Below are 17,447 nucleotides of genomic sequence, written 5' to 3'. Positions count from 1 at the left end.
TGACGAATTCATGGAATATTTCTTGGTAGGGGTCCGTCGGGTGCCGAAACAAGCGTTTCAAATCCACCAACTGGGACATTTTTCAGTATTTACAGCTCTAGAGTATTCTCGGTACAAAGATAAAGTTGATAATGCCGCTGCATGTCAGACTGAAGATGACGTCCTCCTCCTTCCTGAAAGCATTCCTCCAAGACGACGATCTTGAAGTCATAATCCACCCGAATTTTCAAAGCGTTAACACTCATTGTCCGTAGACTTGAAAGACGGTTTTAAAAAGTTTGTAGTTTCATCCTCCGTGGAGCCCGGAGGCTGCGGCCAGTCTGAATTCATGACTAGTTCAAATGGATTCAAGTGTTCACAAGTTTTCAAAGTAGAAAATAAAGTACCACTCCTGCTGCATAAACAAGGCTCACTATTATCTGATGTGTGTATTTGAAATTGTGTTAAGAGCATTAAAAATATGTTAAAGGAAATACAGGAAATACAAAACCCTTGCAACGCAAACAGTGTAATCATGTACTGTAAAGCATTTTATGAGCTGTATTGTAATTGTTGCAAGAAGACTTCAAAGATCAGTGTCTCAATGACAAATTTTGGTTTATTTGGGGACATAAAAATTCAAACCAGTTACCATGTAAATTGAGATCACAGAGCATGTCCTTGTTTATTAAGCTCTAAGGAAAATTAACAGCAGTTTAGCAAAGTACTTAAGGTCATTTCAAAAAGTGATGTACTGTACGCACCTCTCTTCTTGTTCCAACAGAAACTTCCTGGGGACTAAAGAGACATCGTTGCTCCTGATGGCCATGTTCCTCCTCGCAGTGTTTTACCACGGCCAGCAGGTAAGACCGAGAGCAGTGTCAACAGTCTCATAATCCGTGGAGGAAGATTGATCTCCACGGGCAATCCAGAAAAGGATCCCCTGAACTTAACCGGACTTTAACCCTAGAGGTGTCGCATCGGAAACCCCATCAGAAAACCCCAGACGCTTTACCGTTAGCATTAGCATTACCATTGAAAACCTCACATGGGGTGTTTGAGATAAAATCCCCTAAATGACTAGTTGAGTGATAAATGAAGGAATAAGAAAGAAGAAAATACGTCTTTGCAACACACAAAGTATGACGCTGGATAATTTTACCTCTTCTGGCCTCTTTAATGTATTCAAAGGAAAAAGTGTGAGAGAAAAAAATCGCTCTTTGGTTGAACTGCTTGTAAACATATGCCAGCTGTGACGAAGCGGCGCCAGCAGACGGCACTTTAAAAGGTCACAGACCAAGAAAAGGTCGGGAACCAACACTTTAATATTCCTCAGCAGCGTTACACAAATACCAGAGTAAACCGTCCTGTCAGATTTCTGACCTGAATGATACCGAGCAAAACGGAGACAAACCTCTCTTCGTCGGATACAGAGAACGAGCCGCTATTATAAATACGCATTCAGGGCCAGCAGCCTGAAGGAAGCTGGTGTCACCACGCAGCTTTCATGCTTTCTCTATGGCAACCTTTGATCATGGGGTTCAGCGGCTCGGCGACGGTCGGCGACGGATGAGAGAAGGTCGTAATTGAGGGTCCTTTGTAGCCACATGAAAGCGGCGAGCAGCCGCATTTGAAGTCATCCAGTGGCATATTGATTTTCCCCGGGTCAATCCTGCCACTTGTTTGGAAGAGCGGAGACAATGGCAGCTCACAGCATGAGGTGTGTAACAGTCACCGCTCTGAAAGGCTGTTTGTGTTGGATGCATCAGGCCAAGAGAAAAGGGTGCATATAAAAGAGAGGGCTTGCTCCTGACGGGGGGGTCCAGTGTGCCAAATGTGATCCAGCGTTCTCTTCAGGGAAGTGCTCATTGTTGGATGTGCCAGGCTTACACCGTCACTGGGGTTAAATTGACTTCATTCCTTTCCTTGACGCTGTTTCTTAGTGGACATGTATGTACATTCAAGCATAAAAGAAACAAACGAGCAGACCACACCTGTGCGTAATGAATTATTAGCCTGAAGAAGAACAGTTCCAGCTTTTTAGGAAACTGTAGGTTGCAGATGAGCAGACGTGAAAACCTCCAAAAATCTCAACAACGTGTAGCATCAAACAAGCGGATTTGGTTCAGGCTCCAGTCAGACGTGTGATCGTGGGCATTATACTAAAAATCCCCCACGAGTACAAAAGAAACAGACGTACGTTGGTTTCTGAACGAGCCCGGTGCAAGTTCGTCAGTGTGCAGCCTGGAAAAGAGAGTCCCAGCCTTAAGAAGAGAGACGTTGCTCTGAAAGCCAAGCTGGAGTAAACCACTCGCCGGTGTCCCACCTCAGGCCTGGTTCCTCCAGATTCAGGTGAGCCATGCGGTCTCCCTCTGAAGAGTCGGGTCGTGCGTCCTTGTAGCGCTGTGTAGACATCGGTGGATCGTGAATTCGGTATCGCGTCAGACGACAAACGCTGACTTTAGCCCTTTCTGTTTAAACACATTGTTCTGGCTGTATCGTGAACGGAGGCTACACCAGTTTGTTCGCCAACCCCAGGGGTGGACACGTGTGTCATATTCAGCCATGTTTTACTAAAACACTCCCCTCCAGCACTGCCAAATCAACCATGACTGAAGTCTTTGGACTTGTAACTGTGAGGCAGGGGCTGGTGCCTCCGTTTGCTCGTGGCTACCGCTTTGGCAGCTACTGGCGCCAGAAAAATAGACAGTTTTGGGCCAACCGGTGTCGCTCGGGTGGAACTGAGGTGGGAGACATTTGCTCAAAGAGGAGCATCAAGAAATTGGACATAAATGGGAATTGATCTGTCAGATGAAAACAAGGTGAGACACTTGCAAAAGTCGTCTCCTCCTTTAGAGAGGAGAGGACTTTGTCCCCCCTCGTTTTGCAGAGAACTACAGCTGCCTGTAAGAGACACGGGACTACATTTGCCGCTTAGAGCAGCGATCCAACAGAAGCATGTAGCGATGATGCAAAACGGAGGCAACGCTGTGCATCACCAGACTAAACGCCGGAATAATACGGCAGCTTCATCGTTTACTCTCTGTGTCGTGAACGGGGCTTTTCAGTCCTTTGTAGCTGACTCACAGCGCCGTCGTCCATTGTTGAGAAAACACCCGGGGCCTGAAAAACATTAGTTCGAGCTTCCTCCAGAGGAGACGTTTAAGTGATTTCATTGTGTTGTGAAGAAGAGCCTATTAGGGCAGAAAGATGGAGGAGACTCTTTCACTCCTTTATTCTTCTTCACAGCCTCTTTCAGTGCAAGAACCTCACTCTCATTCAGTGCTCGTTAAGTGTGAGTGTTTTGTATGATGTCTTCACAATAACCCGCAAAACCCACATTTTCCAGTTTACTTTATGCTGAAGCTGCAAGTGCACAACTTATTATCTGAGCCTGGGAGAATCTTTGGTGAAGGAAGGAAAGAGAAAGACAGATGAACACAGTGCAGTTGTAGGCTCACAGGGAGGAAGTCGCTTCTCTTTAGCTCTGTTCCTGTATATTTAACTGTAAGTGATACAAACTGTTGTATTGAATTAAGCAGGTTTTTGACACTTTAATATATTTTCAGCCGTACGAAGTGGATTTTTGCATCTCCAGAAGCAGCAGTTGAAACTAAGTCGGAGGCCTTTTACATTATAAACTAATGGCAACAGAACACAGAAGCCAGATGGAGTTGTTCTTCACGAACGCTGCTTCCTGTGACACCAGTAATTACATTACCAAGCACAGTGAACACAAAGTGTTTCATTAGAAGACTGCAGACAAGGCTCTTATTTTGAAATGATTAGGGATTCTTTTTTTTTTTTTTTTTGCCACCCCACTTTTCAATGAAATCATTTTAAGACCAGTAGATAAATCAAGGTTGTTATCTAATGTCAGGAGTGACATTAGACGAAATCGAACATTTTAATCAAGGAAAAGAATCATCATACCTGATACCGTGATAACCACTCAATACATGATGAATATAACGTTGTAACTCCTGTACAGAGCTTTATATACAATCATCCAGATTGGAAATAATGAAATAAAAAATACCCCGATCCACAGTGTTGGGGGATTTTCACAGATCAGTTGAAGGGTTGCAGCTGCAAAATGTCCCATAATGTCTGAAATACATGGTAGATGTGAAATGTCCAAAGTAACCAGTAAGTTCAGCCGTCAGCTAAGTGTAATCAGTGATGGAAAGTAACTAAGTATGTTTACTGTACTTGAGACACAATTTGGAGGTACTTCTACTTCCATTTTTTTCTAAATTCACTCTTTGTTTGATATCCTCATATATTTGAACCCTGGCCGGGTCAAAGGCTGTCAGGTCCGGACAGACGACACATTATTCTGTTCATGTTCATCAGGGACAAGGGACGGAGTCTTTTTGCTCCTCTTCTCTGGGGGTTAATAGAAGCCATTTTGTACGAATGCGTCACCCAGCTCTGCACTGGGGAGGTCACGGTGGTTAACGACTGAGCGACCCGTTATTTCACCGGCAAAACAGCCCCGCAGGCTTTGCATTCTTAATTAGGACAACAGAAAATGAAATGGAAGTTTTATAACTCGTTCATATGATTAAGGGACTAATTGATACCACGATTAATCACAAAATTGTTTTTCCACCAATCAACAGAGAGAGACGCTTGAGTCCTCACAGGCTTATCTGCTTGCCCACGACTTTAATTTTAAATATCAGGGATTTTTTTTTACTCCTCTCTCCTACAAGCACAAACTAAATGCTACCGGCTTTTGTTTGGCTCTAATATATTCAAATGACTTTTGTATTAATTTTGCATTAAGAGAAGCAATTTGTGTTGCACTTCAGATTGATCACACTCTCTCGGGTTTCATAATTGATCCAACCTTTAACGGATTTCTTAATTTAGCCCTTCATTCCAGAACCGCGGCTCGGCTTTTCCATCATCTAAACGATATAAACAACAGACTATCTCCTGATCTTTGGGTAATTCTTTAAGCAGTTAAGCAATTTTTACAAAGCGGCGAAGCAAAAAGGGAGCGGGGACTTTCGGGTCATGAGAGGCTTGAGAAGTAGCAAGACATGTTTGGAGAAAATGGAAAGTAGTTCTGAATTGTCCTCGTTGTTTGTCTCTGCGAAAAATTATCTATGCAGCACAACATCCCATGATAACAAACTCGTGTTTAAAAATATTCAAAATGAAGGTACAGACAAATGCAGTTCAGGTGGAGGGAATTAGATGCCTGAGAGCTCAGCGCTGTAAGCCGACTGAATGAGCACCAGATGTTCGTGTGGACCTACTGGGAGAAATGTGTTGTGGATATACATGATTGGAGGGTGCGGCTATGAACTGACTCCCGTGCCTGGCTGAACTGCTGCAGGCTCCATGAGTACATGTTGTGAAAGAACAGTCTTATTAGAGTCAACAGAGTAGGTGTAAATGGCCTGCACTTATACAGCACTTTTCTAGTCTTCTCGACCTTTAGGCTACATCCCACACTCGCCCATTCGCACGCACACGTTCCTACACCGCACCCGCTTCTCTAACTTCTGTGTCTTTTTTTTTGTGTTTCTTCTGTCTGCAGCTGGAGTACACGGCCCGGCTGGACTTCCTGTGGCGCGTCCAGGCCAAAGAGGAGATCAACGAGATGAAGGAGCTGCGAGAACACAACGAGAACATGCTGAGGAACATCCTGCCCAGCCACGTGGCCCGCCACTTCCTGGAGAAGGACCGGGACAACGAGGTCTGCGCAGGATCCTCTCACACATTTGAGTTTTCCGTCGCAGTGACGGTCTGACTGTGTGTCCCCAGGCAGTCATGAAACCTGCTGGACACACATAGTCAGTCACAGCAAACATTTACTTGTCTTCCTCTGTTTGTTTACATAAAAGTAATGTCACCGTACAACCACGTCCCATAAAAGCTTCATCTTGTTGGTGTGAAGCTAATTCCCAAACCCGAGCGTCGCTTGATAAGCAGGTATTTCATTCTCAAATTTCAAAGGTCAGATCCTCCGATACACAGGTGAACAGGGAAGTTTTTTCAAATGCGTCTCCATCAGCGTTCACCTTGGACAAGAACTTTAATTTGACAAAGACAAAGTTCATTTTCAAGCCCAGGTGAATCCACTCAAACCAGTCTAGAAGGCAGGAAATTGATCTGATCTTGAGGAAAATTCCATCTTATTACAAGTTGCGCCTTTTTTTTTTTTTTTTTTTAGCTTTGTACATTTTTTCCATCAGTTACTATCCAGTTGCACAAAGTTTTAGCCGACTCTCTAAACCACTTTATTTTGGAGGTCAAACCCAAAGTAAATGGACATGAAATGCCCGTAATAATACCTCCCTGCACAGACGAACAGTTGTGTTAGCACCACGGTCAGTTGGTCAAAGTTGAAACAAGAAGCTGGCCTGTAAACTGTGATGGATGTTGAACAGCGTGCAGGTTGGGTAAAACATTTACCATTTGCCATTGTTTTTAACCGGGCACCACCTCCTCTCACACATCTGCACGCGTCACCTCACTTTTCACTGAAGAGTCGTCTGCGTTCGCTGCAATTCGTGGCCCGAGCCTCTCTGTTCCAGGCCGCGCGGAAGAGAAAAGGCTCTGTTATTGCTTTTCAAACCACTGTATAGAGAGAGAGGGGGACTGGGAGAGAGAGAGAGAGCTGGCGGGGCGGTTCATTCGGCCGGAAACCTTTTTGTAGAGCTGGGGAGCTCTTTTTTCTTCCTCGCATGCATTTGATTTGATTTTAATAACATGTTGTCAGTCAGCAGCAGAGAACACATTGATTTGTCTCCCCGTCGCGGCGGTGACTCAGCTCCCCGAACTCTCCAGAGAGTCAGACTTTACGAAGTTTCTCCTTTTGTTCACCTTATCTCTTCTGCCCTTCTCCTTTTCTTCTTTTAATTTCCGGTGAATACAGCTGTTCTGCAGGCGTTAAAAGTCTGAAATGGGAACGCGCACGCTAAATCCCGATGGGTCTTCTGCAGAGCTGGAGCATGTTTGTGCATTTACTGTACATTAAATGAACTTCCCACCACTGCTGACCCTGTTTTCCAAATCATAACACTCTACCTTAGATCTTTGAATGCGCTTTTCTCAAGCTTGTTTCGATTAATACGACATACACCCATTAGCTAGAAGTGTGCGGACACTTAAACGTTACAACCTAGCTAAGTGGATTTGCTCCCAGTCAACCACAAGAGCATAGCTGAGGTCCCGCTCTGATGTTGGGTGATAAGGCCGGACGCGTTCTTCTAATGCAGAGTCCAGTGGCAGTTAGTGTGAGATCTCGCGATGCCCGCGTTAATCTGAGGATTGTGTGCCACTGCTTGGCCGTCGCAACCCACGGGTTTGTGCCGACGTCGCTTCCTGAGGAAGTCCGGCGCTTCTGAGAGTTGCCGCTGAGGACGCTTGATTTTTCCCGCCCCGGGAGCTTGTGTGGCTTATCGCTTTGCAGCTGAGCTCTCGTTACTCCTAAACATTTCCACTTCACAGCAACTGCGTGTACAGTTGACGGGGGCGGCGTCGACTGCAGCGATTTGATGAACTGACCTATTGGATAGAGGGCATCCTATGAGCCTGCACCCTGGTACCCCAGGTGTCATGCTAATATTGGATGACTCCGTATCTCACAATGTATGCTGAGTGCTGAGTGCGGAAGGTTGGGGTGGTGGAATCCATGGACGGAGAGTTTAGAGCCGTAGCGGCGCTGTGAGGCTGTGCTCGGGCTCAGCGGGGCTTTCAGCTAAATGCTAACGTCGGCATGCTACCATGCTCTCGGCGCCGATGTTAGCATGCTGACGTTTATCAGGTGTGTTTACCATGTTCACCATCTCAGTGTACAGCTGAGGCTGATGGGAAGTTTTTGCAGGTATTTGGCCATAAACCAAAGTCTTGGACAAAGTCAGAATGACCTGATGATGGCAAAAGAGGGAAAGACAAACTCATCAGGCTTCATCCTCTGTGAACCATGAATGAGATACTTCAGTTTGGACCGAAGTAGAGAAACCGGCCGACGATGTGAAAATCATCGGTTTGAATGAGATTTATTAGATAAATTACCCCTTAAAAGTGTGAAAACTCGGTCATCAAAGAAATGGCTGATAACTTCGCCGTTAGCCTGTAATGAGCAGCCTGCAATTAAGATAAAAGATGAGATGACTTTGGGGTGAGTCTATTTAAATATCCGTTAAAGACAAAAACTGAAGTCAAATATTTTAGCCTTTTCTGTTAAATGCAGGACAAAAAACATGATAAGAAAACTTTTTCTCTCTTTACTCGCGCCGTTCTCCTCATTTACCAACTGGTTAATGACCGATGGTATCGGTCGGCAGAGAGGACAGTTGTCACACGCCGGAGTCAAATCGCCGTATTGTCCTCGTCCGTCCTCGCCGGGCTCCATTATCGCCTCCGTCAATCTCCCGTTGCCTCCTGATCAAAAGGCAAGCGGCCGATGAATTATGAATGCCAGGAGAGGAGAGCTGATATCATTCTGCTCCCCTGCCTGTTCCTAATTAAAAAGGACATGATTAAAAATGCATCAATTAGGATAGGTTGGGTCCTAATCACTCATTACATTATTAATCAAGCTGTTTATTGTTCCGTGATTTAGATACCGGAGCACCGGCTTATTAATAGGCTCCTACACCCCTGAAGAGGTGTTGATGATCTTTGGAATTAATCGGGTGACAGAAGGCTGAGTGTCATTTCTGTCGACATTTTCATTTTTAGGTATTTTTTTGATTGAAGCTCTTATTCCGGGCAGCTTTTTCGACAGAGGTTTCGGTGCAGTGTTTTAGTCCCTGTGTTCTCGGCTACAGCTTCCGCTTTGCCCTGTGCTGTGTGACAAGGTCAGTGTCTCAGATTTAAATGAGTAAGATGGTTAAAAGCAGAAAAAGAGGTTTGTGCTGAGCTATACTGCGCCGGTTGTTGCAGGCATCAGACAGGTCTTGTAGAATTGTGCTGTACAGTTTCAGAGATGCGTCGACCTGACTTTAACTCCCTCAAATGTGTTTTTGACGTTGAGCGTCGGCCTGACACCAAAGATCTTTCATCTTTAAAATTTAGACTCAAACTTTCAACTCCTGTCGTGACGCAGGTCCGAAACAGAGACGAAAACAACGGGTGGAAGTTACACGAGTTGTACGTACAAGTATGAAAGAGCATCGAGCGGCGCCTGTGTGTGTTCGGCCCAGAGAGGCCTGTGTAGGTGTGGCCCGGACACGCTTGATGCTGGGTCTTGCTTTCATTTGTCCCCCACCTGTATCCATCTGACTGTCTAGTGTAGGAGTTTGATAGAGAGGCTTCACTTGCAGGATGAACCCCCCCCCCCCGGAAAAAAAGGCCCGAAAGGATCTTCCAGTGAAATTAAATTAGTTGGACTTTTACCAACTTTCACTCTGAAGCTTTGACCTTTGACTGGGCTCATTTAGCGTGTAAAATATCATTGAGGATGTCACAGTAAAGTCAGAGGCTTATTTTCATGAGTACGTAATTACATTAAAACGTCAAGCAGAATGCAGAGAGGGAGCAGGAGAGAGAGGGAGAGAGAGAAGGCTGACGTCTCCTGATTTATTTAGTCTAAATGTTGAACTCTGGCTGGACATGATGTTTACCAGCCTATTATTAAAATATTCCCCTAACGATATGATTAATTACTGCATGTGGCATCCGTACGCGAGGACATGCTGTTTCATGTCGGCCGGCCCGCTGCGCCGCTCGGTCGTGCGTCAACACTGCCCCCCGGTGGAGCATGCGGTGTGGTGCAGCTGCGGCCTCACCTGCTGCCACATACAGCATCAACCACTGCGGGGCATCGTGTGCTTGGGTGTCACGGCAATGTTGAAGCAAGGCACAGAGCCCTCGACCCTCAGTTCTCGGTGCGGATGCAGTCATTTATGTCAAAGCCTTCAAAACAGACTCTAAGCTCTGGTCTCACACATTCGCCCAAGTTGAACTCAAACTAATCACAGGACGATGCAAAGTGATGTGCAGAGAGACCCACAAGGGCCCAAGGTACGATCACATAAGCAGCGGTCAAACGCGGTCTGCGACTGTCGAGTCGCACAGACTGAAGAGAACGTAAGCTGGAACAAACACCCGCAGGGCGTTGGGCCGCTGCATTTTACACATGGCCTCTACCTGCATAAGACCAAGTTATTCACGCAACTTAAATTCAACACAGTGAGCTAAAAAACACTTCAACTCTCTGTAGAGCTGAAACATGTTCTGTCGTTAGTACGAGCGGCTCGTCCACTAATCACAGTGTCGGCGGTTCGATTCCCCAGCTCCTCCTGCAACTCGTGGTCGCGTATCGTCCGTCTCCAAGTCACAATTCCAAACTCTCTGCAGTAGCACGACTTTGTTTCTCCCTTTATTTGTCTTGTTCCTCAGACTGGTGGAGATCAAGGAGAATGTCCCAGTTCTTTTTTGTTCCAGATCCAATATGATCTGGACTCTGGAGGAAGCGTCTGCAGTGTCAGGGAACATTACCGGCCTGGGGCAGAATCAACTGATGGTCTGATCTATCTGAAAAAAACTCATCACCTTAGAAATCAGTTGACAAAAAAAATCACCTTTCACAATTGGTTTCCTCATCTACACATGAACATTTACACTACAAAGACAAAGAAACGTGACAGGTTTCTTTTCATTCGTTTTTCAGTGTCATGGAGGAAAACATGACCGTGGGCGTTTTAGCTCTATGATGTCTGTCCCCCGCAGGAGCTGTACTCGCAGTCCTACGACGCCGTGGGTGTGATGTTCGCCTCCATCCCGGGCTTCGCCGACTTCTACTCCCAGACCGAGATGAATAACCAGGGGGTCGAGTGCCTGAGGCTCCTCAACGAAATTATTGCCGACTTTGACGAGGTGAGGCCGCGGACTTTGAAGTCCACCCACTACTACTTCAGCCCAACTTTTAAACAAGCGGGGCGACCGTCTCCAACGCCAGAATCCTCCTTTTTTGATTAAAACCTCCATCTTATTTCCCAGAACACTTCAGACCTGATTAATGCAGAGGTAGAAACAACAGGAGAGCTCACATCTGCAAGTTTTCACGAGGCATTCCCTTCTGATAGAAAAGAACCACCACGGGGACTAAACATTACATATGCAAAATATTTTGAGGTTTTTTTCCTAAAGTACACTGCCGAGATGAATCCAGACATGAGCTTTCCTCCGGCACTGATTTCCCTTGGGGGCTACAGAGGAATTTTTCAAGCTTTGCGATAGTTTGAATTTCTGTATCAGAAATTTTCTCACAGATTTTCTAATGAGAGAAAAGGAGTTCAGAGCCAACTGAAATAGAAAAATCCCCACGAATGAGCCACAGCAGCAGAACGGCTGTGGTAAGAATCTCTGCCAGCTCGTACGCAGTTTCGAAAACAGTTCAATTACAAGGCAGCAAAGTACACCGTAAATAACCTGGGAGTTTACTTGGATGCAGGTCGGTTCCTCATAGTCTGTCAGTCCAAGTGGTGGAGTCACTTCGTCGCTGCATAGTTTAGTGCAGCTTTCCTTGTTTGGGAGAAGCTGTTCAGCCGTGGATAACTCACTTTCTCCACATCTACACAAACCGCCAGCCACGTAGACTTTGTCTTAGAAATCTAGATTTAACACATGCGACTAATGTAAGCCAGGCCCGAGGTTCCACGTCTCTGGGAAACAGCCCGGCCTGCATTTATCACATTTGTTCAACTGAAATTTTGCACGTTAAAAGTGACCTGGAAAGCTGATTTCGGAAACTGGCGCAAAGAATTACCGATTTTATAATCATAGAAATAAAGTACAACTAGACGAAAAAGCAACTAATCGCTAGTTCATGTGCATCTGCTGTTGAAACATCTCTCATGTCTCACAGTCTGCTGCTGTAGCTCAGAATAGACAAGATGTTAGAACAAGGTGTTGTGCATCTTTTCGATCTATTTCGGTTGCAAGGCGCTTATTGTTTCAGCCAGTCACTTAAGCAGGATCACGCTTGTCTTAGTTCCCGGAGTTCTCTCCTGATGCGCATGCCAAGTCCACAATTTGCTCTCCCTTCATGCAGAATTCACCATTGGTTGGAGGCAGGAGGTTGGTTGTGGTGTACTTAAACACACCATAAACATTTAACGGAGTAGATTTACCTATCTAATGTTTGTGTGTCTATATGGTAATCGATTTTTTTTTCTTTTTTCTTTTTTTTTAAAGCTGAAAATCAAAGTCAGTTGTGGTCTAACAGCTCACGGTTTTGTTGGGCAGTCGTGTCCATTTGACATTCCATCACCAAGACTGCGCTTGTGGGAGCTCCGATTAAAGGGCTGTTTGATTTAGGGCTGCGCAACTAGTCATTTTTATAACAAAGTCACAAATTCAATCTGCGCACTTTTCAAATGGTAAGAGTCACAATTTAAATTCTACCTTATGTAAGTTAAGTTAGTCACAGACTTCGTATGTAGGTCGTCCATACAGGCCTGAAGTTGAACTGATAATTGTGAAGTAATCACAATCTAAACTGTAATTCCAACGTTGGTTAGAAACAGTGCAGTTAGATATTTCCCCCGGATTGCTCAGTGCTAGACCCTTCCTTAGGTCCTCACTAACAGTTTTATGTCTCCTCTAGTGTGTAAGATCATTCAGTTATACAGCAGAGTGGCAGAAGGCAGGATAACATGGAAGACAGGTCAACAGTTGGACGAATTTCATTGTGGATGTCTTCAGAATCCCTGAGCCCAATCTGTGTAGTCATCTGATGTTGTTTAGGAAATGTTTTTGTGCTTTTTTTGTTTTTTCGTTCAGAAAACTACACTCTTAATATCCACGCTCAAACTCTCTCTCTAACACAATTGTCACAGTTGCTGGGTGAGGACCGTTTCCAGGACATCGAGAAGATCAAGACAATCGGCAGCACCTACATGGCCGTCTCCGGCCTGTCGCCTGAAAAACAGGTGAGATCCTCTGGGGCCGTTAAAACTGGTATCAGTCCCATCGGCGACCCACCGATTGGTTTTTAGCCTGCGTGCGCCACACTCACAAAATAATCCAGGAGACAAACAACTAACTAAAAGGAAGGAAAAAGTATACTGGCAGAAGACAGACGCTGATAGTGCCTGGGTAGTTTTTGATGCTGCAAAACCTTTCAGTTGGCAGAAGTTCCCTAGGTTCACTACCCAGCCCTATTTGTAGTTAGAGAGCCTCCACACTCTGATGCAGAGCCTAAATCCACCTTAAGCTCAAACTTTGCTGGTAGAACAGAGATGACTGTACCAAAACTCGTGGATAAAATAGCTGAAAAGGACTCGATAAGTCTAGATGCAGCGCAGTACTAGAAGTGGAGACGAGCACACTTGTCAGGTCCCTAAGATGCACGTGTAATCATAGGTCAGTGCCTTAAATGTCCAGCTCAGTGAGAACGGTTGAACCGGAGAACCGGTTGGATACAGTTTTGTCCGACACGTCAACACGGTTCATCTCACGCCCCCCAAGTGGCAGTTTTCCCCCTTCATCTCTGACGCGCTGGCCTCCGACTAGTCCTGACGTCCAGCTGACTCAGACTCTCCTTCTCCCCTCCTCTGACTTCCGCAGCAGTGTGAAGATAAATGGGGTCACCTGTGTGCGTTGGCGGACTTTGCCATCGCCCTCAACGAGAGCATCCAGGAGATCAACAAGCACTCCTTCAACAACTTTGAGCTGAGGATTGGTAAGAGCTCTTTGTCATTCAGAGAACAGATTCATCATTTTTTAATTTTTTCTTTTTATTCTTTACGTTTTTGCTTTTCGTCCTACTGAGCACATTTTGTCTTTTGTCCTCTTCCTCCTTTTTTTGTATCCCCATCTTAATACTTATTCTCTTTCTTTTTTTAATCCAATGATGGAGGGTGTAGGATGTTTCTGTGGAGGCTGCAACTTGTGACTATTGTTATTACTGAAACAGTCAAAATCCAAAGATAATTCACTGAACATTTAGACAAAACAGAGAAAATCAGCAAATCCTTACATCTGAGAAACAGATGTTTAGCAATTGTCTTGGAAAATTGCATAACATAGTTGATTTCCTGTCAATCAATCAACCAATTGTTTCTCGCTGTTGTCACAAACTGTTTTATCTCCTCAGTGTCGTTCAAAAAACATTTCAGAAATGATGATTTTAATGACACGTGGAAGTTTGTGGTTACCCAGTTTGTCACGCTGTAATGAGCAAGGTACTGTATTTTTGCTTTAATGTGATACGCTGGCGCTGTGTCAGAATGCGGTTGTGACAGCGGATCACTTCTTTGTCTTTGGAAGGTATGGCTCACGGCTCAGTGGTGGCGGGCGTGATCGGCGCCAAGAAGCCGCAGTACGACATCTGGGGGAAGACGGTGAACCTGGCCAGCCGGATGGACAGCACGGGTGTGAGCGGCAAGATCCAGGTGCCCGAGGAGACCTACCTGATCCTGAAGGAGCGCGGCTTCGCCTTCGAGTACCGCGGCGAGATCTACGTGAAGGGCATCAGCGAGCAGGAGGGCAAGATCCGAACCCACTTCTTGCTCGGCCGGGTGCAGCCCAACCCGCTCATCCTGCAGCCGCGCAAAATCACCGGCCAGTACTCGCTGGCGGCCGTGGTGCTCGGCCTGGTGCAGTCTCTCAACCGGCAAAAGCAAAAGCAGATCCTCAACGAGAACAACAACTCGGGCATCATGAAGGGCCACCACCACTACAACCGGAGGACGTTGTTAGCACCCGGTGGCTCCGAGGTGGGGGGGGGGCACCACGCTGAAGTAGCCGATAAGACTGAGCTGTCCTGAAAAGCAGATTGGAGTTTCAGTTCTACGCAGATTTCTCAGCGGCAGAGATGCTCTTCGGGCGAAAATAATCCCAGTTGTTGTTGAGTCAGTGATGTTAGGATACAGTCACAGTAGAAAAGCCGATGAAAGTTCTTCAGTAGTCGCAACCGCTCTGGCTCTGCAGTACTGAAACCTTGCGAATCGCGGCGGCTTTGGCGGGTCAAGTGGGTCTTGTGTTGCGCTGTTTTCTCATTTGGAAAAACAACTGACCAATCAGAGCTTTGCAGGCAAGATTAGTAGCTGGGACATCACCCCCCTGTACCAGAACCTGAATCCAAACAAAAATGGTAACAGGTGTGGATGAGGTTAAAGTGGTTTGTGTTGACTGACAGAGGCATAAAATACGTTTGATGCTACCCGTTGGCGCACAATGGCCGTAACAGCCGTTACTCGGTTTCAGCAAACCTTTTTAACCCTTCCAACCCCAATCGTGGTTCTCCAAAAACACACATACACGTCCCCGCAGGTCCACGCAGCGTCACTTGCAAATTTGCAGAGTCATTTATGAGTCCTACAGGGCTCGCACGTGCTCACACGTGGGTCGTGAGTATCGCTTCTGTTTGATTCATGAAACCTCAAAATCAAAATTAGCACGCGAGGAAATGATCTCATGCTGCAAATTGCACTTTGCATGTTGGAAATTTGGTGAGCCGGGCCCCTGAGAGTTAAACGAGCAGATCAGTTGATCCAATTCCTGTCGCGAGGTGGGTTCAAAATCCGAGCCTTAAAAACTTTATCTGAACAGGAGTAAGACAAACGTGCAAACCGGAGAATTATGTTCCAGCCTTAAAGGTACCCTGTGGAGTCTTCGTCCACTATCAGCACTATGGAGCAAGGTGTTTTCATGCGGGCCCCCTTTTTGTTTGTTTTTGTGTGCGCACATGACGCAGATGACGTGACACTTGTTTCTGCCGATGGTCTCACACTGTTCCCCGGTCTGCAAGTGGCGGTAACACACCAGAAATCCCAGAAATGCACCAGCAAAGGCAATGGAGAGGAAGACTAGCGGCTGATGTCCATGGTTGTAAACCATGCAGGTTTCAAACTTAGGAAAAGTCAGTTTGGCAAATGTTTTACCAGGAAGGAAGCGCACTGGAGAAGCTCCTTAGACCTCAAGGATACACGTAACGAATGTAAACAGAGACTGTGTTTACAAGAAAACTCCACAGGGCACCTCGAAGTGGTGAAGGCGAGATACCTGGAAAAACACGCTACATACTCATTTTAAACGGACACTATGGGGTTAGTTGGTGGCTTAGCCTAGCTGAGCTTACTAGCTCAAACAGTTGCTTTATGGTTAAACCAGTGAACTAGCCTGCTGACCTTTCAACATCATAAATATCAGGCAAGAACGACCGACTCACATAGTTTCACCTGCGTCACCTCTTCCCACTTTTGCAGGTTTGCCGGTTCGCCAGAACGTGCTTCGAAAAGCAGTTTCTCTGGCTCCTCCCACCGGGGTTTAACTCAACCAATGAGATTATTTCTGCCTCCTGAGTCAGCTGTGCTTTCGACGAATGTTTGTAGATCTGAAACTCCACTTTGTTCCTGAAGGAGGAGGTGGAGCTGGTGGTGGTGGTGGTGGTGGAGGAGGAGGAGGGAGGGAGGGAGTGGACGGGACAGCTGTGTTCTGTTTTCGTCCGCCCTCATCTGTTCGATGTCTGTTCGACCGATCCCCTCGGACTGTCTGACGTTCTTCCTGTCGTTTCCACTTTCCCTTTTTATGTCGCCCAGCCACCGACCCATCCCCGCCCAAGTCCCAGAAACCCTGTCCCGCTCTGACCTTCGCCTGGTGTCGATGTTTCTTTTTTGTATTTCTTTTATATATGACAACACAATAAAAAGGGGTCTAATTTTTTATATAAGCCATGTGTCTGGTTGTCTTTATTTGGTCACACATTTGATGTTGGAAAGTATTCAGATGATCTGCAAGAGCATGATGAGTCAAAGGATGCTGTAAATGAAAGAGTGAGAAAAAAACGCATCGGCAATTATTGCGGCAGCTGTTGCGTCGTTGCAGCAGCAAAGATAAAGCGACTTACAGGCGCATTTAAAGCCGCCTTCCGGGTGACGTCACCCAACAGTGATGTCGTGCGCACCTGCAGTACACCTGTACATCGCTGCAGCAAGGTGAGACGTTCAACCACTAGAGGTCAGCAAAAAAAAGTTCTTCAAGGGGTGTTAATCCGCCGCCGAAAAATAGTCCCCAACAAACGCACTGTTTCCTGTTGTTGGAATAACGTCTGGTTGAAACTACAGTGACCAGCTGCTTTAGGACATTTCCGAGCCTTTTTTAAAAGTGAAGCTATGCATCGTGAGTCATTTCTAAAGATTCACGTCTTCAGTGGGAATAAATATGGCCTGAGTCAGAGAGAGGCAGAAAGCATTTAGAGACAGGTTTTGGTTTGGCCTTTTTAACTGGGAGTTAATTTTTTTTTAAATTCTAAAAATGCCAAACTTTTCCTATGAGAAGATGCTTTGTTACAGGTGTAAATAAGAGTATGAGCATTTCCAAAATTTAATTTAATTAGGAGCTAAAACAAAAGGCTTCAGGGTACCTGGAGACAAAAAAGCATATGTTTTCAATAACCTCTTAGACTAACGTTTCTCTTTGTCGAGGTTCTGGAGTCCTCACGAGCTCTCGCTATTCCGGGGCATTCAGAGCGTTAAAAGGTGAGACGGATGTTA

At 45.8% G+C, this 17,447-nt stretch overlaps 1 protein-coding gene across 2 annotated transcripts in view; it reads left to right on the top strand.

Moving 5' to 3' along the window:
- Positions 1-16,301, top strand: part of adcy8 (adenylate cyclase 8 (brain)) — a 91,429-nt gene extending 75,128 nt beyond the window's left edge. For both annotated transcript variants that reach the window (XM_040144482.1, XM_040144481.1), the window contains 6 exons: positions 764-842; positions 5,534-5,692; positions 10,678-10,824; positions 12,789-12,881; positions 13,519-13,633; positions 14,221-16,301. In XM_040144482.1, coding sequence (XP_040000416.1) covers positions 764-842; positions 5,534-5,692; positions 10,678-10,824; positions 12,789-12,881; positions 13,519-13,633; positions 14,221-14,720 — 1,093 coding nt within the window. In that variant the 3' untranslated portion in view covers positions 14,721-16,301. The remainder of the gene's footprint in view (positions 1-763; positions 843-5,533; positions 5,693-10,677; positions 10,825-12,788; positions 12,882-13,518; positions 13,634-14,220) is intronic.
- The last annotated feature ends 1,146 nt before the right edge of the window (positions 16,302-17,447 follow it).

Source organism: Xiphias gladius, chromosome 14 (assembly GCF_016859285.1).
Source record: "Xiphias gladius isolate SHS-SW01 ecotype Sanya breed wild chromosome 14, ASM1685928v1, whole genome shotgun sequence".
Taxonomy (NCBI): Eukaryota; Metazoa; Chordata; class Actinopteri; order Istiophoriformes; family Xiphiidae; genus Xiphias; species Xiphias gladius.
The sequence above is the reverse complement of the archived record's forward strand: the minus strand, read 5'-3'. Positions and strand labels throughout refer to the sequence as shown.